At 42.9% G+C, this 16709-nt stretch overlaps 1 protein-coding gene across 2 annotated transcripts in view; it reads right to left on the bottom strand.

Annotated features, from left to right (window-relative positions):
* FMN2 (formin 2) overlaps positions 1 to 16709 on the bottom strand; it is a 123213-nt gene that overhangs the window by 5353 nt on the left and 101151 nt on the right. The window contains exons 14-16 of one of the 2 annotated variants that reach the window (XM_068231779.1): positions 15635 to 15727; positions 14779 to 14830; positions 12217 to 12366 (exon numbers count right to left, since the gene is read on the bottom strand). In XM_068231779.1, the coding sequence (XP_068087880.1) occupies positions 12217 to 12366; positions 14779 to 14830; positions 15635 to 15727 (295 nt within the window). Of the gene's footprint in view, positions 1 to 12216; positions 12367 to 14778; positions 14831 to 15634; positions 15728 to 16709 lie in introns of those variants that run through there. The other variant, XR_011019395.1, reaches the window with a different exon arrangement.

Genomic DNA, 16709 nt, shown 5'->3' with positions numbered 1-16709 from the left:
TAATTATATAGATTGGAGATTTGTTTAGTGTAGTTCCTTGTTAAAAGGAGTGCTTCCAATCCTGTGGGAGTTAGAGAGACCTCAGTTAGGCCCATTTGGACCCTCGCTGCATCACGCAATTGAAAATATCTAAACATAGAACGTCTGGGAAGATTACACTCTGTACGAAGTGTTACAAAATCCTTAAAGGAACCATCATTAAATATTTGTGAGACATATTTGATATTATGTCTATGCCAGAAGTTTACATCTGGGATTGTTTGGAATTCAGATAAACTGGGATTACCCTATAATGGGGAATTATTAGAAAAGTATTTAAGTGGCTCCCCCAAAACCTTTCGAGCCCTTTTGTACACTTTGATTGTATTGTTGATGAGCGAGGTGCCGCGTAGGCCCTCAAGGACCTTGTATCTATAAATTGCGCCACAGAGTGACTCATACGAGCCCGCTATGTCAGCTTCAATCGCCAGACTCAAATCCATCCTGTCCTCTCCCAACCAACTCTGGATCGGGACCAGCTGAGCTGCCAAATGATATTTGAAGAAGTCTGGGAGGGCCAGACCTCCCTGGGAAGTGGGAAGCTATAGGGTAGATAGAGCTATACGGGGAGCCGAGCCCGACCATATGAAGGAGGCGACCAGTGAATTTATTCTTTTGAAGAGGGACTGGCGTATCCAAGCGGGCGACATCTGCATGACATAGAGTATCTTATGGGCAATTCTCATTTTAATTATACATATCCTGCCACATAGATTCAATGGTAGAGATTGCCATTTTTTTAGCCTCGTTTCTACCTGTTCCAAAACTGGTAACAAATTTGATTCCACAAAGGGAATTTTTGGGTGTTGTATTATTATTCCTAAGTATTTAAATTGACAGTTATTTGTAGTTGTGAGAATTTTGAGATTATTTGATGGTCAAAGTCGTCCAGTGGGAACAAGACGGACTTGGACCAATTAATGGAGAGTCCCGAAATCCTGTGGAATTTGTTATATACCTCAAGGGTAGAGTCTAAGGAGGGACCCGGATCTGCCAAATACACCAGCATGTCGTCGGCGTAGAGCGAAATACGCTCTTCTAGGTTATTGATTTTTAGACCTTTAATTGTTGGATGGAGTCGTATCGCTTGGGCAAGTGGCTCTATTGCTATCGCAAAAAGGAGCGGTGATAAAGGGCACCCTTGTCTGGTACCAGGACGGTGAGATCAAGGAATTAATCTTAATTTTGGCCGTGGGTTTATGGTAAAGGATTTGAAACCATTTAAGAAAAGTCTCTCCAAACCCAAACTTTTTTAGAACAGCATTTACATATTGCCACTCAGTGGAGTCAAATTGAGGGAGAGTATTATTCTAGTTCCGGCGTTTTTGTGGGGAAATTGAAGATTGGAGAAGAGGTGTCTAAGATTAAGCCTGGTTGAGCGGCCTGGGATGAATCCCGTTTGGTCAGGGTGTATAATTGAAGTTATGTGGGCGTTAAGTCTGGTTGCTAGAATCTTGGTAAGAATTTTTATATCGGTGTTAATTAGCGAGATTGGGCGGTATGATTCACAATACAAGGGGTCTTTATTGGGTTTGGGAATTAGCGTAATGAGGGCCTCATACATAGAGGGTGGCATGGAACCCGTTTTAAGGATGTGTTGATATAAAGATAGGAGGTGAGGGATCATCAGCGTTTTATTTTTAGCGTACCATTCAATAGGAATGCCATCTGGGCCTGGTGTTTTGTTATTTTTGAAAGAGGCAATTGTTACGGCTATTTCTTGAAATGTAATAGGTGCGTCCAGGTCTTTTCTTAACTCATCTGATAATGTTGGCAGATCCAGGCCCCCCAGAAATTCATCAATTTCTACCTTCACATCCCCAATTTTAGTAGTGTACAGATCGGAGTAAAACTCTGTGAAGGTTTCAGCTATCTCAGGCGATGTGTCGGCGAGAAGCCCTGAGGGTTTTTTTTATAGCTGGAATGGCTCTGAGGTCAGAGTTGGCTTTCAGCATATATGTAAGTAGTTTGCTACACTTGTTTCCGAACTCAAAAAAACGTTGTGAGTCAATAATGTTTTTCCGCTTAGTTCTTTCCAGATTTGTCAATGCAAGATCACGGCGTGCTTTTTGCCAGGTAGTATAGTTATCCTCAGTGGGATTAGCTATAAGTGCTACTTTAGCTGCACCTGCTGCCCGTTCATGGTAATTCTGAAGTGCCACCTCATTTTGTCTTATTCTAGATAATGAAGCACGAAAACAGCCCCGCAGCACCGCCTTACCCGCGTCCCAACATGTGGAATCATCCACTGTACCTTTATTAAAATGCCAGTATTCCCTCATACCATCTTGGCATTCTTTCAGAACCATTTTATCTTCCAACCAACAGGGGTTCATTCTCCACATCACCTGAGATTTTAAGTTTGGCCATCTTAATTTACAAAGCAGTGGGGTGTGGTCTGATATACCATGCGACAGGTAAGCAATATAATCCACCAGTGTCAGCGCCTCCTGCAAGGCCAGACACAAGTCGATTCGGGACATCGTTTTATATGAATCTGAGAAACAGGAAAAAAACCTTGTCATCTGGGTATTTCCATCGCCAGATGTCTTGTAAACAATATGTTTCTAGCCAATTGTTAAATGTAGGGAAGGCTCTGCCTTTTTCATGTAGTTTGTCTAGTTTTGGGTTTATCACGGCATTGTAGTCCCCCATAATCATTATGGGACCATCCATGAGGGGGTGCAGTTTTTTTACTAGGTCGTCTAGTACAGAGTGGTTAAATGGGGGTGGAATATATATGGCGGCTACTAGTAAAGATTGACTTTCTATTAGACATTTAATGATTACATAGTTCCCTTTGGGGTCTATTCTAGTTTCTGTTATGGTGCCCGGGAAAGATTTGGCCACTAAAATTGCTGTACCCCTAGAGAAGGAGGAATGGTGAGCTAAATAATAATGTGCAATCCAGGGCTTTTTGAGAAGAAATGCTCTGGCCCCCAGTAAATGTGTTTCTTGAAAGCAGATAATCTGTGGGGCGAGTTTACGGATCTGGTCAAAGACCTCAAAGAGCCTCTAACGTTCCATGAAAGTAAGGAAATTTGAGTCATAGTGACAATTTTATCATGTAAATATGGCAGGATTGCTCACCATTTCTTCTTTCGAGGCACTGCTGCTCATAAATTAGCCAATAGGTGGTCCACCAGACTAGCATTGCGTAAACAAACACAACAAAAAAACAACAACAAAAACTATACCACATCACTCACTTGATTTGAGTGTAAACCCTGAGTGCGAAGCTTAACCACTTCCCGACCGCCATATTGACAAATGGCGGCCGGAAAGTGGACCCCGCAAGGACCGCCGTATAGACAAATGGCGGCGGTCCTTGTAGGGGCATGGGCGGAGCGATCGCGTCATCCGTGACACGATCCTCCGCCGGCGCCTGTCTCCGCTTACCCGCCGCAACATCCCGCCGGCCATACGGAAGCGCCGGCGGGATGTTAACCCGACGATCGCCGCATACAAAGTGTATAATACACTTTGTAATGTTTACAAAGTGTATTATACAGGCTGCCTCCTGCCATGGTGGTCCCAGTGTCCGAGGGACCACCAGGGCAGGCTGCAGCCACCCTAGTCTGCACCCAAGCACACTGATTTCTCCCCCCCGCCCCAGATCGCCCACAGCACCCCTCAGACCCCCCCCTGCCCACCCCCCAGACCCCTGTTTGCACCCAATCACCCCCCTAATCACCCATCAATCACTCCCTGTCACTATCTGTCAATGCTATTTTTTTTTTTACCCTGCCCCCTCCTGATCACCCCCCCACCCCTCAGATTCTCCCCAGACCCCCCCCCCCCGTGTACTGTATGCATCTATCCCCCCTGATCACCTGTCAATCACCTGTCAATCACCAATCAATAACCCCCTGTCACTGCCTCCCATCAATCAGCCCCTAACCTGCCCCTTGCGGGCAATCTGATCACCCACCCACACCGATAGATCGCCCGCAGATCCGACATTAGCTCACCACCGACAAAAAATAAAATCTTTTATGAACTCGCCATACACCTAACGGAATACCTTGGGGTGTCTTCTTTCTAAAATGGGGTCACTTGTGGGGTTCCTATACTGCCCTGGCATTTTAGGGGCCCTAAACCGTGAGAAGTAGTCTAGAAAACAAATGCCTCAAAATGACCTGTGATTAGGACGTTGGGCCCCTTAGCGCACCTAGGCTGCAAAAAAGTGTCACACATGTGGTATCGCCGTACTCAGGAGAAGTAGTATAATGTGTTTTGAGGTGTATTTTTACACATACCCATGCTGGGAGGGAGAAATCTCTGTAAATGGACAATTGTGTGTAAAAAAAATCAAACAATTGTCATTTACAGAGATATTTCTCCCACCCAGCATGGGTATGTGTAAAAATACACCCCAAAACACATTATACTACTTCTCCTGAGTACGGCGGTACCACATATGTGGCACTTTTTTACACCCTAAGTACGCTAAGGGGCCCAAAGTCCAATGAGTACCTTTAGGATTTCACAGGTCATTTTGCGACATTGTTGGTTTCAAGACTACTCTTCACGGTTTAGGGCCCCTAAAATGCCAGGGCAGTATAGGACCCCCACAAATGACCCCATTCTAGAAAGAAGACACCCAAAGGTATTCCGTTAGGAGTATGGTGAGTTCATAGAAGATTTTATTTTTTGTTACAAGTTAGCGGAAAATGACACTTTGTGAAAAAAAACAATTAAAATCAATTTCCGCTAACTTGTGACAAAAAAATAAAAACTTCTATGAACTCACCATACTCCTAACGGAATACCTTGGGGTGTCTTCTTTCTAAAATGGGGTCATTAGTGGGGTTCCTATACTGCCCTGACATTTTAGGGGCCCTAAACCGTGAGGAGTAGTCTTGAAACAAAAATGACCTGTGAAATCCTAAAGGTACTCATTGGACTTTGGGCCCCTTAGCGCAGTTAGACTGCAAAAAAGTGCCAATCATGTGGTATCGCCGTACTCGGGAGAAGTAGTATAATGTGTTTTGGGGTGTATTTTTACACATACCCATGCTGGGTGGGAGAAATACCTCTGTAAATGACAATCTTTTGATTTTTTTTACACACAATTGTTCATTTACAGAGTTATTTCTCCCACCCAGCATGGGTATGTGTAAAAATACACCCCAAAACACATTGTACTACTTCTCCCGAGTACGGCGATACCACATGTGTGGCACTTTTTTGCACCCTAACTGCGCTAAGGGGCCCAAAGTCCAATGAGTACCTTTAGGATTTCACAGGTCATTTTGAGAAATTTCGTTTCAAGACTACTCCTCACGGTTTAGGGCCCCTAAAATGCCAGGACAGTATAGGAACCCCACAAATGACTCCATTTTAGAAAGAAGACACCCCAAGGTATTCTGTTAGTAGTACGGTGAGTTCATAGAAGATTTTATTTTTTGTCACAAGTTAGCGGAAATTGATTTTTATTGGTTTTTTTCACAAAGTGTCATTTTCCGCTAACTTGTGACAAAAAATAAAATCTTCTATGAACTCACCGTACTACTAACGGAATACCTTGGGGTGTCTTCTTTCTAAAATGGGGTCATTTGTGGGGTTCCTATACTGTCCTGGCATTTTAGGGGCCCTAAACCGTGAGGAGTAGTCTTGAAACGAAATTTCTCAAAATGACCTGTGAAATCCTAAAGGTACTCATTGGACTTTGGCTATGCAGGAGAACAGAGGCCCCAAAAGGATAAAGGGAAGCTAAATGAGCTTAAAAACCAAATTCTTGGTAAATAGAGGAGGTAGTGGTGGACTTACCTCCTCCAAGTAGACACACAACGACTGTAGTAAACACAGTCAATATATTTTATTTATGAACTCCAAATATGCAATGCGTTTCGCAGGTTTGATCCCGCTTCATCAGGCAATAACAACGGAGCAATAGCATATGTGGTCAGTAGAAGAGCCAGGCACCTCAGTTTTTATCTCATTGGACTTTGGGCCCCTTAGCGCAGTTAGGGTGCAAAAAAGTGCCACACATGTGGTATCGCCGTACTCAGGAGAAGTAGTATAATGTGTTTTGGGGTGTATTTTTACACATACCCATGCTGAGTGGGAGAAAGATCTCTGTAAAAAAAATTAAAAAATTGTCATTTACAGAAATATTTCTCCCACCCAGCATCGGTATGTGTAAAAATACACCCCAAAACACATTATACTACTTCTCCTGAGTACGGCAATACCACATGTGTGGCACTTTTTTGCAGCCTAACTGCGCTAAGGGGCCCAAAGTCCAATGAGCACCTTTAGGCTTTACAGGGGTGCTTACAAATTAGCACCCCCCAAAATGCGAGGACAGTAAAAACACCCCACAAATGACCCCATTTTGGAAAGTAGACACTTCAAGGTATTCAGAGAGGGGCATGGTGAGTCCGTGGCAGATTTCATTTTTTTTTTTTGTCGCAAGTTAGAAGAAATGGAAACTTTTTTTTTTTTTGTCACAAAGTGTCATTTTCCGCTTACTTGTGACAAAAATTAATATCTTCTATGAACTCACTATGCCTCTCAGTGAATACTTTGGGATGTCTTCTTTCCAAAATGGGGTCATTTGGGGGGTATTTATACTATCCTGGAATTCTAGCCCCTCATGAAACATGTCAGGTGGTCAGAAAAGTCATAGATGCTTGAAAATGGGAAAATTCACTTTTTGCACCATAGTTTGTAAACGCTATAACTTTTACCCAAACCAATAAATATACACTGAATGGGTTTTTTTTAATCAAAAACATGTTTGTCCACATTTTTCGCGCTGCATGTATACAGAAATTTTACTTTATTTGAAAAATGTCAGCACAGAAAGTAAAAAAAAATCATTTTTTTGCCAAAATTCATGTCTTTTTTGATGAATATAATAAAAAGTAAAAATCGCAGGAGCCATCAAATAGCACCAAAAGAAAGCTTTATTAGTGACAAGAAAAGGAGCCAAAATTCATTTAGGTGGTAGGTTGTATGAGCGAGCAATAAACCGTGAAAGCTGCATTGGTCTGAATAGAAAAAAAGTGGCCGGTCCTTAAAGAGAACCCGAGGTGGGAATTAATAATACTATTGGGGCACAGAGGCTGGTTGCGCACACTAAGACCAGCCTCTGTTGCCCCATCGTATGCCTCCATGTCCCCCTGCTTGCCGCTATAGACCCCGCAGTGCTGGCGACACGCAGCGTGTCGCCAGCACAATGTTTACCTTAGCGCTGTCTGTCAGCGCCGCTCCCCCGCCTCCTCCGCATCGGCGCACCCGCCCGTGTCCCTTCCCTCCCGCTGATAGGAGGGAAGTGATGCGGGCGGGTAGCGGCGATGCGGAGGAGGCGGGGGAGCGGCGCTGACAGACAGCGCTAAGGTAAACATTGTGCTGGCGACACGCTGCGTGTCGCCAGCACTGCGGGGTCTATAGCGGCGAGCAGGGGGGACATGGAGGCATACGATGGGGCAACAGAGGCTGGTCTTAGTGTGCGCAACCAGCCTCTGTGCCCCAATAGTATTAGTAATTCCCACCTCGGGTTCTCTTTAAGGGGGGTAAAGCCCTAGGTCCTCAAGTGGTTAACAACTATACTTCCCTTACCCCTCCCACCCTGCGTACGTTAAAAAGGGGCGCTGGGAAAAAATGGCGCCGGGTTTTTAACGATAAGCATGGATAACGTTTAAAAATGTATTGTACTGTATTTCGTTTAAAATTAATGTTTTTTAAAGTTATAAATCATTAAATATTGTGCATTAAATCGGCAATTGTAAAAACGTTAATCTTTCGTTTAAATAGTGAAACGTATAATAACGTTTAAAAAAAAAATTACTAAGTAACCCTCCCTGTACCTACCCCTAACCCCTAGACCCCCCTGTTGATGCCTAAACCTAAGACCCCCCCTGTTGGTGCCTAAGTAACCCTCCCTGTACCTACCCCTAACCCCTAGACCCCCCTGTTAGTGCCTAAACCTAAGACCCCCCTGTTGGTGCCTAAACCTAAGACCCCCCTGTTAGTGCCTAAACCTAAGACCCCCCTGTTGGTGCCTAAACCTAAGACCCCCCTGTTGGTGCCTAAACCTAAGACCCCCTGTTGGTGCCTAAACCTAAGACCCCCCTGTTGGTGCCTAAACCTAAGACCCCCCTGTTGGTGCCTAAACCTAAGACCCCCCTTTTGGTGCCTAAACCTAAGACCCCCTGTTGGTGCCTAAACCTAAGACCCCCCTGTTGGTGCCTAAACCTAAGACCCCCCTGTTGGTGCCTAAACCTAAGACCCACCTGTTGGTTTTTTCGTTTAAAAATAATGTAAAAAAAAAAATAAAAAAAAATTGTACTGTTTTTCGTTTAAAAATAATGTTTTAAAAAAATATTGTACTGTTTTTCGTTTAAAAATAATATTTAAAAATGTATAAATCATTAAATATTGTGTAATCATGAGAAGCAGTAATAAAACATTAAGTCTCCGGGCGCCGCTTTTAAAACGTTATTTTTCTCCGGCGCCCTTTTTTCCTATCGGGCGCCCATTAAAAGATATTTATTATAGGAGTGAATGGCGGCGCCCGATTTGTCCACTAGCCTCAGGCGCCCGAATTTACTGTTTCCTCCCACCCTACCCCCTGTCTTAAACTACAGAGTCTTGTGCCCTTAACTTTCTGATTAACTAGGGAAAAAAAAGGCCGCTATGTCCGGCACACTTGTGAATTAGTGGTGGATACCCTTCGCAACCATCCCCGCCCCACCACACCCAGCAATCACTAAACTAGCGCAGTATTTGGGCTTGTATCCTAACCTCTCCCGGCCCAGCCACCAGGGGAGTATAACCTATAGGTTGTTTATGTGGTGGCCCATCATTTAATATTTTCTCCCCCCTACTGTCCTGCCCATCTAGCTGTGTTCTAGGATTGTTATACTCAATTTTATCCATTTCCTTGCCCAGGAGAGGATATAGTCGTCTATGATGCAGTTTCGTGGGCTCATTAAAAAGGCCATCTACAGAGGCACACCACTTGTTTTAGTAGAATGCCCGCGCTTGTAAAACAACAGTGTGAGCTTGGCGTTGTTTACCTTTCCCCCCACTTGTGCAGCCAGTGCATTCAACCAATGTGTAGGAAAAAACAATGCTTATAAACAGAAATTCAACATTCAGTGTTCCCTGAGAGTAGATGCCTGCAAGAGAAGTATTAGTAGCACATTTCAGTAAGGTACCATTTGCATATACAGCACAGTCAGAGGAAGGTCTTGTTAACTTAACTTAATCAACAAGATTGTTCAGCAACTATTAGCTTTCAGCTATGGGAAAAAGATATCTCAACCCAAGAGTCCACTACTCAGATGAGCAAAAATTCCTTGCAGATAGATGCCTGCCTGAGACACGTTGGTTACATATCTCAGTAAGGCATACCTACATCAACAGCACATTCAGGGGAAATCTCATTACTTTAGTAAACAAAATTGTCCAGCAGGTGTCACCTTTTAGCTATGAGAGAGAAGCACTGCCTCTCATAAACACAGTCACCAAACTCTGCTTTGGAATGATTTAACAGGGAATTGTTCTGAGATTAGGCACAGGAAGACCATCAGGTGTCACTAGTGAGCTGTAGAAAGTGTTTCATCTCTGTTGGAAATAATGCTGCTTGTCTTTTAGTTCAGTGACAGAAGCATTCAGATATGAGAAAAAGTTATACAGTGGGTTTAAATCCAATAGTTTCTAAAGGTAGTGCGTTTTCAAAATGATGAGTACTTGCTATCAGAGTTCAAAGCTACCTAAGAGCTTAGTCAATAATGTATCTCACCCAATGTAGATCATTCTGTCAAAGTCTGAATCGACACCCGTGAGCAAAGCTCTAAGAGGATTCCTAAACAGGAGCTGATCATTTATCTTGTGACAAGACAAAAAGGGACAGTTTTAACCCCACAAGCCTAGCGCTTCCTTTTCTTTTCCAGAACTGGGATAGGAATGCCCTTTGCTTCCATCCAAGTAATTGCTTCAGCTGGAGTCGTGAAGAAAAGTGTCTTTCCTCTGTATTGAACCCTGAGCTTAGCAGGGAATTGCATATTGTACTCCACTTGTTTGGCTCTAAGGCCTGCCTTCACTGCCTGGAAGGAGATGCGTAGCCTCTGCGCCTCGGATGAGAAATCCTGGTAAATGGAGATTTTATGCCATTATAGGTAAGGTCAGGGGAATTTCTTGCCTTGCGGAATATTTCCACCGTATCTCTATAATTAAGCAGTTGTGCTATCATAGGTCTTGGTGCTGCACCTGGTTTCGGTGGGCCTCCGGGGATTCTGTGTGATCTCTCTATAGAGAAGGTATGAGAGAGTTCTAGATCACTAATGGAGGATTTTATCCAATTTTCTAGGAATATTTCTGGGGTGGTTCCCTCTGACTTTTCTGGGAAGCCCACAAAGCGGAGATTCGATCTGCGAGACCTGTTTTCAAGGTCGTCCAGCTTCAGGCTGTGTGAGTTAGAAGTGGTATTAATGTCAGCTTGTGCTGCCTGCAGAGGCCTCATGGCATCCTCCAGGTCACTGATCCTCCTCTCAGACTCCACTGCCCTTTTCCTCAGCTTCTTCATATCATCCTTTACAAAGGAAAGGTCTGTCTGGAGGGTGTCTAATCTTGTTGTTAGGCTGAGTTGGCGAGCTTTTATAGCTTCTAGGAGATCTGATCTGCTGGGTTCTCCCCCCCTCCTCCTCTGATTCACCCTCCATTACAGTCTGGGCCTGCTTCTTCTTTCCTCCCCTCCTATGCTTTTTCCTCTGGGGTTTGGGCTCTGCTAAGTCACTTACTTCTTGTGCTGAGAGTGGGCTTGATTCCTCCTACGCCTCCTGGGATGTTTCAGCAGGGGGAGAGACGATGCTGGCCTCTGCAGCTGCCTCAGCTGCAGGTGGCATGGTTGCAGGCTGGCTGGAGCCATCTTGGGCAGCTCACAGTGCAAATCTTGCCAGCTTCTCTGCTGCAGTGTCGGCCTTAGGAGGCCAGTATTTAGTCATGGCTGGTGTCGGGGAGATGCCCAGGGTCTTGGCTGCCAGGTGGTGTGCGGCGATCGGGTGGATGCGGGGTCTAGCAGGAGGATGGAGCAGGATTCTAAGTGTGCCAGAGGAGCTGCTGTGAGATGTGTCCTCACTCCTCCATAGCCGGCCAAGTTTACTTTTCAAAGCGGTAATAACCTTAGCGAGTTGAAGCTTAGGACCTTTTTTTAGTAAATTTTGTGAGTGGGGTTTGTTGAACATTCTTCTAGCTTACCACAGCTTAGGTAAATCAGGCCCATGGTCAAGTAAAAAAAAAAAGAATACAGTATATTTAATCTTCCTTCCCTGTCTCAGTGTTCATCTCTCCAGCATGGCAGCACCACTGGGTGTGGGGGGGGGGGCACATGGCACATGATGGAGCAGCTTCTAGTGGGTGGGATAGGGAAGAGAACAATGGGCTCAGCTCCTGGTTGTTACTTACAGATTCGGCATGCCAGATCATTAAGCGACCTTGGAGTAGATTCTCAACTGAGCATAGATCTGTTAGCATACTAAGATCTGTTAGTGTACTAATGGTAATCTAATAGTGTGTGTACGAGGCTTCACAGCTGGCTAGCATTGTTATTCATAGGTTATCTGACTGACTGTGGCAGGTAAAACTATTCCTTGTGTAGTGGGCCAAAGGTCACCAGTCAAGAATTACAGCAAAAATCAATGTGGATCTTCATGGTGGATGTCCCCTTCATTAAGGTGCATACACACCTCTGATGGATGTTTGGAACCCGATCCCCTTGGGTGACTTTGCTGGGCCAGGCTGTACAGATGTGAAGTCAGCTGTGCAGCTGACAATGCTTTCTGTTGCTATGTTGGGGAGGCCAGAGGAAGACAGAGCAGCGCGTGTGTGATGTCACACAGCAGAAAGGGGAGCGGCATGCACAAAGGGGTCAACCGTTGCTGAGGGTGAGTTGATCCGTCCGATGGATCGTTTGCGGGTTGGGCGCCTCTGTACACAAGCATCATTATGGGCTGAGGTAGATGGTCATTATCAGAGGCTTAGCGTGTGAACAACTGTAGTTACCAAATAATGTAAAACATTTCTAGTAAATACTTGTGTTTTTATCAAAAGTATTTCAAATCCTGAAATACTAGTAGTGATGGAAGATTGGTTTTGTAAATGCAACCTTAAAAAACAAAAATAAATATTTTTTTTTACTTCAGAAACAGTCCATCTGTTACCTACCTTTCTTGTAAAATCAGTTTATTTTCTTTCTTCCAACAGTCTTTAAAGTCGGTGCTGAACTCATGCCAGATGCTGAAGAATGTACTTGGAGACACCTCTTTTTCCCCAAGCTTCGGCTTCAGATAAAAATAGGCTGTTGTTTTTAGAAACCTGTTATAATTAAACAAGGTTTAATAATCAAACACAATACCATCTTCATAGTGTAATTTTGTGCAGAATTCTAAGCAAATTTTGACTTATAGCTTATAAAATAATATTTTGGACTTCCAATTTACAACAGCAAGAGCATCTGAGAGCCTTTTCATTCGTATTAACATAGTTAGTCTTCTTTTTAAATAGACTTAAAATATCCTTGAACTCGTTTTAAAATCACATACTATTAATGCTTTTTTATTTGTGGTGTTGTAACAGCACCTTCCTCCCCATCTGGCGCCTCCCCGTCCCCCGCTCTGCTCAGCCTAAATATTCCACCTGAGCAGAATGTTCATGATGGGCAGGGAGAAAGGCCCATATGCAATTCACTTTTTCTCCTGAGTTTTCTCCTCGGAGATCATTTTTCATCTTTTGTTTTCATCGCTTTGCAATCGAAAAAGTACCAAAAAGTAGGTGAAAAAGTACTATCAACATTATTTTGAGCATTTTCTGGCTTGCTGGTGGCTTAAAAGGGCATTTTATTGATTGGTTTGAAAATATCAACTAGGAGAAAACTCGGGAGAAAAAGGTAATTGCATATGGACCGAAGTGTCAGTACTTCTTCCTCTCGGTTTGTCCTCAGGAATGCCCCCTTCACTCGTTTCTAATGGATCCTATATGCTGTGGAGCTGCGCTGTGTGTGGTCTTGGGGATATTTAGCTTGGAAGGATAGTATACTAATACCAAAAGACCACACACAGCGCAGCTCCCCAGCATGCTGTGCATATAGTGAACCATTAGCGGCGAGTGGAGGAAACGTTCCTGAGGACGGGCAGAGAGGAGGAAGTACTGACACTTCCTCTCTGCCTATAATCGAGCTCTGCATTACAGCTAAGCAGGGGACACTGGGGGTGCTGAAGGGGGAGGATGGTGCTGTGACTCATATGTGGCTCATATGTCACAGCACCACAAATAAAAAAGCATTAAAAATATGTCATTTATAAACGAGGTCAGGGATACTTTAAACATAAATTCTTCAGATGACGAAAGATGAATGCTGCACAAGCAGCACTAGTAACTGGCACTAGGCTGTGACAAACCCATCTGGCAGTTTTTGGTATGAACACTGTGGAATGTTTTTGAGGTTGATCAGAGCTGTGGGGAACCCCAACTATTTACCTCATCTCCAATACAGGAGCCCATCCTCTAGATTAGGTGTTGCTGTGGCCTCCCTTTTTCTAGGCGGAGGAACATGATAGCCACACTTGTTAATTGACCCCTTGTAATGGCGGAGGTGGAAATAGGTGTGGATGATGGGAGGGGTAATATGATTTGTACAATGCCTTTTATTGGATTTCTAGCACCTTGGTTTACTGAGTCATGAAAGCTCTTTGTAATCCTCATGCATACAGATTAGGTAGTACAACCAATATAGTGTAACAAACAAGTGGAATATTCAATAACAGGCAATGTTCCTTGTATTACAGATGATGCACCTCTGGAATGGAGGATCTGAAGCAATTTTATACTGTGTCATTTTAGTGGAACAGTGGACGTTGCAATATCTACAAGGACTGGTCCTACATCTAAAGGACCTCAAATTCTTTAGCCAGATCTTATCAGCATCTGACTTCTTTTCTGTAAAATAGCTAACAAAGCAGCATCCAGATTGTAAAAGAGGTATGAGGTGAGTATCTCCATAAAGGACCGGAAATGTTTCATACCAGTAATAATGCTGATAATTCTAGCCTATAATCAGTAACAAAGTTGGGGCCTTGTACTGTATGAGAACAAGAGGATGGATGTTATTGAATATTTCACTTGCAGGTTAGTTGAACTACTCAACCCCTACATGTATAGCTTTCTGAGTGCTTTTGCTATTTTGGTTCTGCGATACTGTTTTCATTTATGTTGTAAAGCATCCCCCATTGATCAACTACCCCTAACTGAACCCCAAACATGAAATCCCCTTTGTGATGTCAAGCCCCAACCTTCTGTTTGTCAGGAATTCTGCAGTGCTGCACATCACCTGCTGAAGGCAGTACTGGACTATACAGAACCTTCACTGTCCATCAGCTGAAGCTGCACCTTCCCACTTTTAACATCCAGTGCTGTGCAAGAAAATTCTCCAGATAACTCTTCACCCCCTACCCACACCTCCAATATCATGAAAGACCAGAAAGCTTTCTTCTGGATATCGGTTTGGCTTTAAGGATAATCTGCATATTTTTCTGTTTTCTTTTCCTAACTGATTCTTGTGGGAGAGATGCACTTTCCAGCACTTTAAGAGCATAAATCAACTCTATTTTAACTTTTGCCCCAGATGATTTTTTGATTAAAACATTAAAGTTTGGAAATGTATCTTTTAATTGCCAGATGAACCCCAAACCTGGCCCATACATGGAATAAGGTGGTAGAGAGTTCAATTACCTTATATGAATTTCTGAAAGGAACTTCTCTGTGTTTTCATGGTCAACATTTGCTGAAAATAAACAAAGCATGGAAATAACTTCAGTCAGTACAAAATGACATAAAGAACCTCACTAGAGGACTAAGTCATTCTTTAAAATTTGGAGAAAGTTCATACTGCGCCAATTCACTTCTCAGCAGATTACTGCTTTGATGAGCGACTTAACATTAACCTCATGGTATTGCCTGAAGGACATTGGGGGCACCCTAGGGCAACTTAAGGTTACAAGACCAACCTGAAGAACTCTTTTTTTTACTACATGCCAATAGTGACTAGCTATTCTAGTAAGTAGCACAGTGTAACTCCGGGAGGGTTTACTAGGGACGAGTTTGGGAAGGGTTATTTGCATTAAACCTTAAAGTTTGTCAAATCTTTTGCTTTTGTTATCTTGGGACTCTTTTCCTTCCACGTGCCAAAACATACAGATAAGTTTATTGGCTTCCCCTAAATTGGCCCTCGACTACGATACATATACCACACGATGCATACATAGACATTTGACTGTGGTAGGTATTACTGGATTACTGTAGATTGTGAGCCCCTCTGAGGGACAGTCAAGTGACAAAGACAATATATAGCCTGGATAGCGCTGTGGAAGATGTCAGCGCTATATAAATACCAAATAATAATAAATCAATAATAGTAATTGCTAAGCAGAAAAAAAACTAAAGATTTGTTATACATTTTTACCTCAATGCATTTCCTCTGAACTTAATTCAATATTTCCTGCAAAGACGTTTACAGTAACTCAAGCCATATTTGTAGCTTTGATTAGAATCTTATGGCAATACAACGATATAAAAGTGATAACCATACCTTTACTTAGGAATTCCTCTATGTTGTCTTTGAAAGGCTGCAAATATTCCTCTACAGATTTCTGATACACTTTTGCGGCTTCTGTCTCACAGGCTGTGAAAATAACAAACTAGACTTGTTGGTTTTGGAAAATGTTTTTACATATTTACAAATCTTAGTCATAGACTTCAATTGCACTTTCATCAACACATTCTGTAAAACCTAAGATACTTTCTTGCTTGGTTTGTAGATAAGACCTGTTAAAGAGGCACTGTAATGACGTATACTAGTATGTTGTAAATTATTCAGGATACCCACTTTTACATTAATTATCCTGGTTTCAGCATCAAAGACACTTCCTATATCTATGTGTTGCTGTATGTAAACCCTGCCTCCCATTGATGCTTAGCATAGGCTGTTTAGCTATGTGGAATGCTTCCCCAGAGCATTCTGGAAAAAACAGGTATTATTTCTACTGGCTTCAAAACAAACAGTAAAGATGTCGCCACCTGTGATAAATATCAGAATGTAAATCAGGGTGAGGAAAGATTTACAATGAGCAAGCACTGGCTAAATAATTTATAAAGTACTGTAATATTGTAAAAAAAAAAAAGAAAGAAAAAAAACTATTTTATTCCGCAAGTTATTTTAAGTGCATAAGGGATCAAAGAATGTTTGTTTACAAATATATACATTAATCATGCAAAGGATGAGAAAAAGAGAGAACACCAAGAGCCCGATATAGTGTAGTATGTACTGGTAATGTATAATTGGAAGAGTAATAATATTAATTTAATGCTCACAAACCAGGGTTACCAATTAGGTAACCACTTTCAAAGCAGGTGGGGAGATTGTCCTGACCCCACTCAGGATTAAAAAGTCGCTCTCTGTAGTAGAAGAAGGAAGGGTACAACCCTCCACCAAGGGTGGACTTGATGTAGATAATAGGATAACAGAGGCGCCACCAGGTTAAAAAAACACTAAAAGAACTTAAAAACCCATCTTGGTAATAGAGGAGGCAGTGGTGGATTTACCTCCTCCAAGCAGAACACACGACTGTGGATTTTCAGTCAAAACAATTTTATTGGATACTCCA

Source organism: Hyperolius riggenbachi, chromosome 4 (assembly GCF_040937935.1).
Source record: "Hyperolius riggenbachi isolate aHypRig1 chromosome 4, aHypRig1.pri, whole genome shotgun sequence".
Taxonomy (NCBI): Eukaryota; Metazoa; Chordata; class Amphibia; order Anura; family Hyperoliidae; genus Hyperolius; species Hyperolius riggenbachi.
The sequence above is the reverse complement of the archived record's forward strand: the minus strand, read 5'-3'. Positions and strand labels throughout refer to the sequence as shown.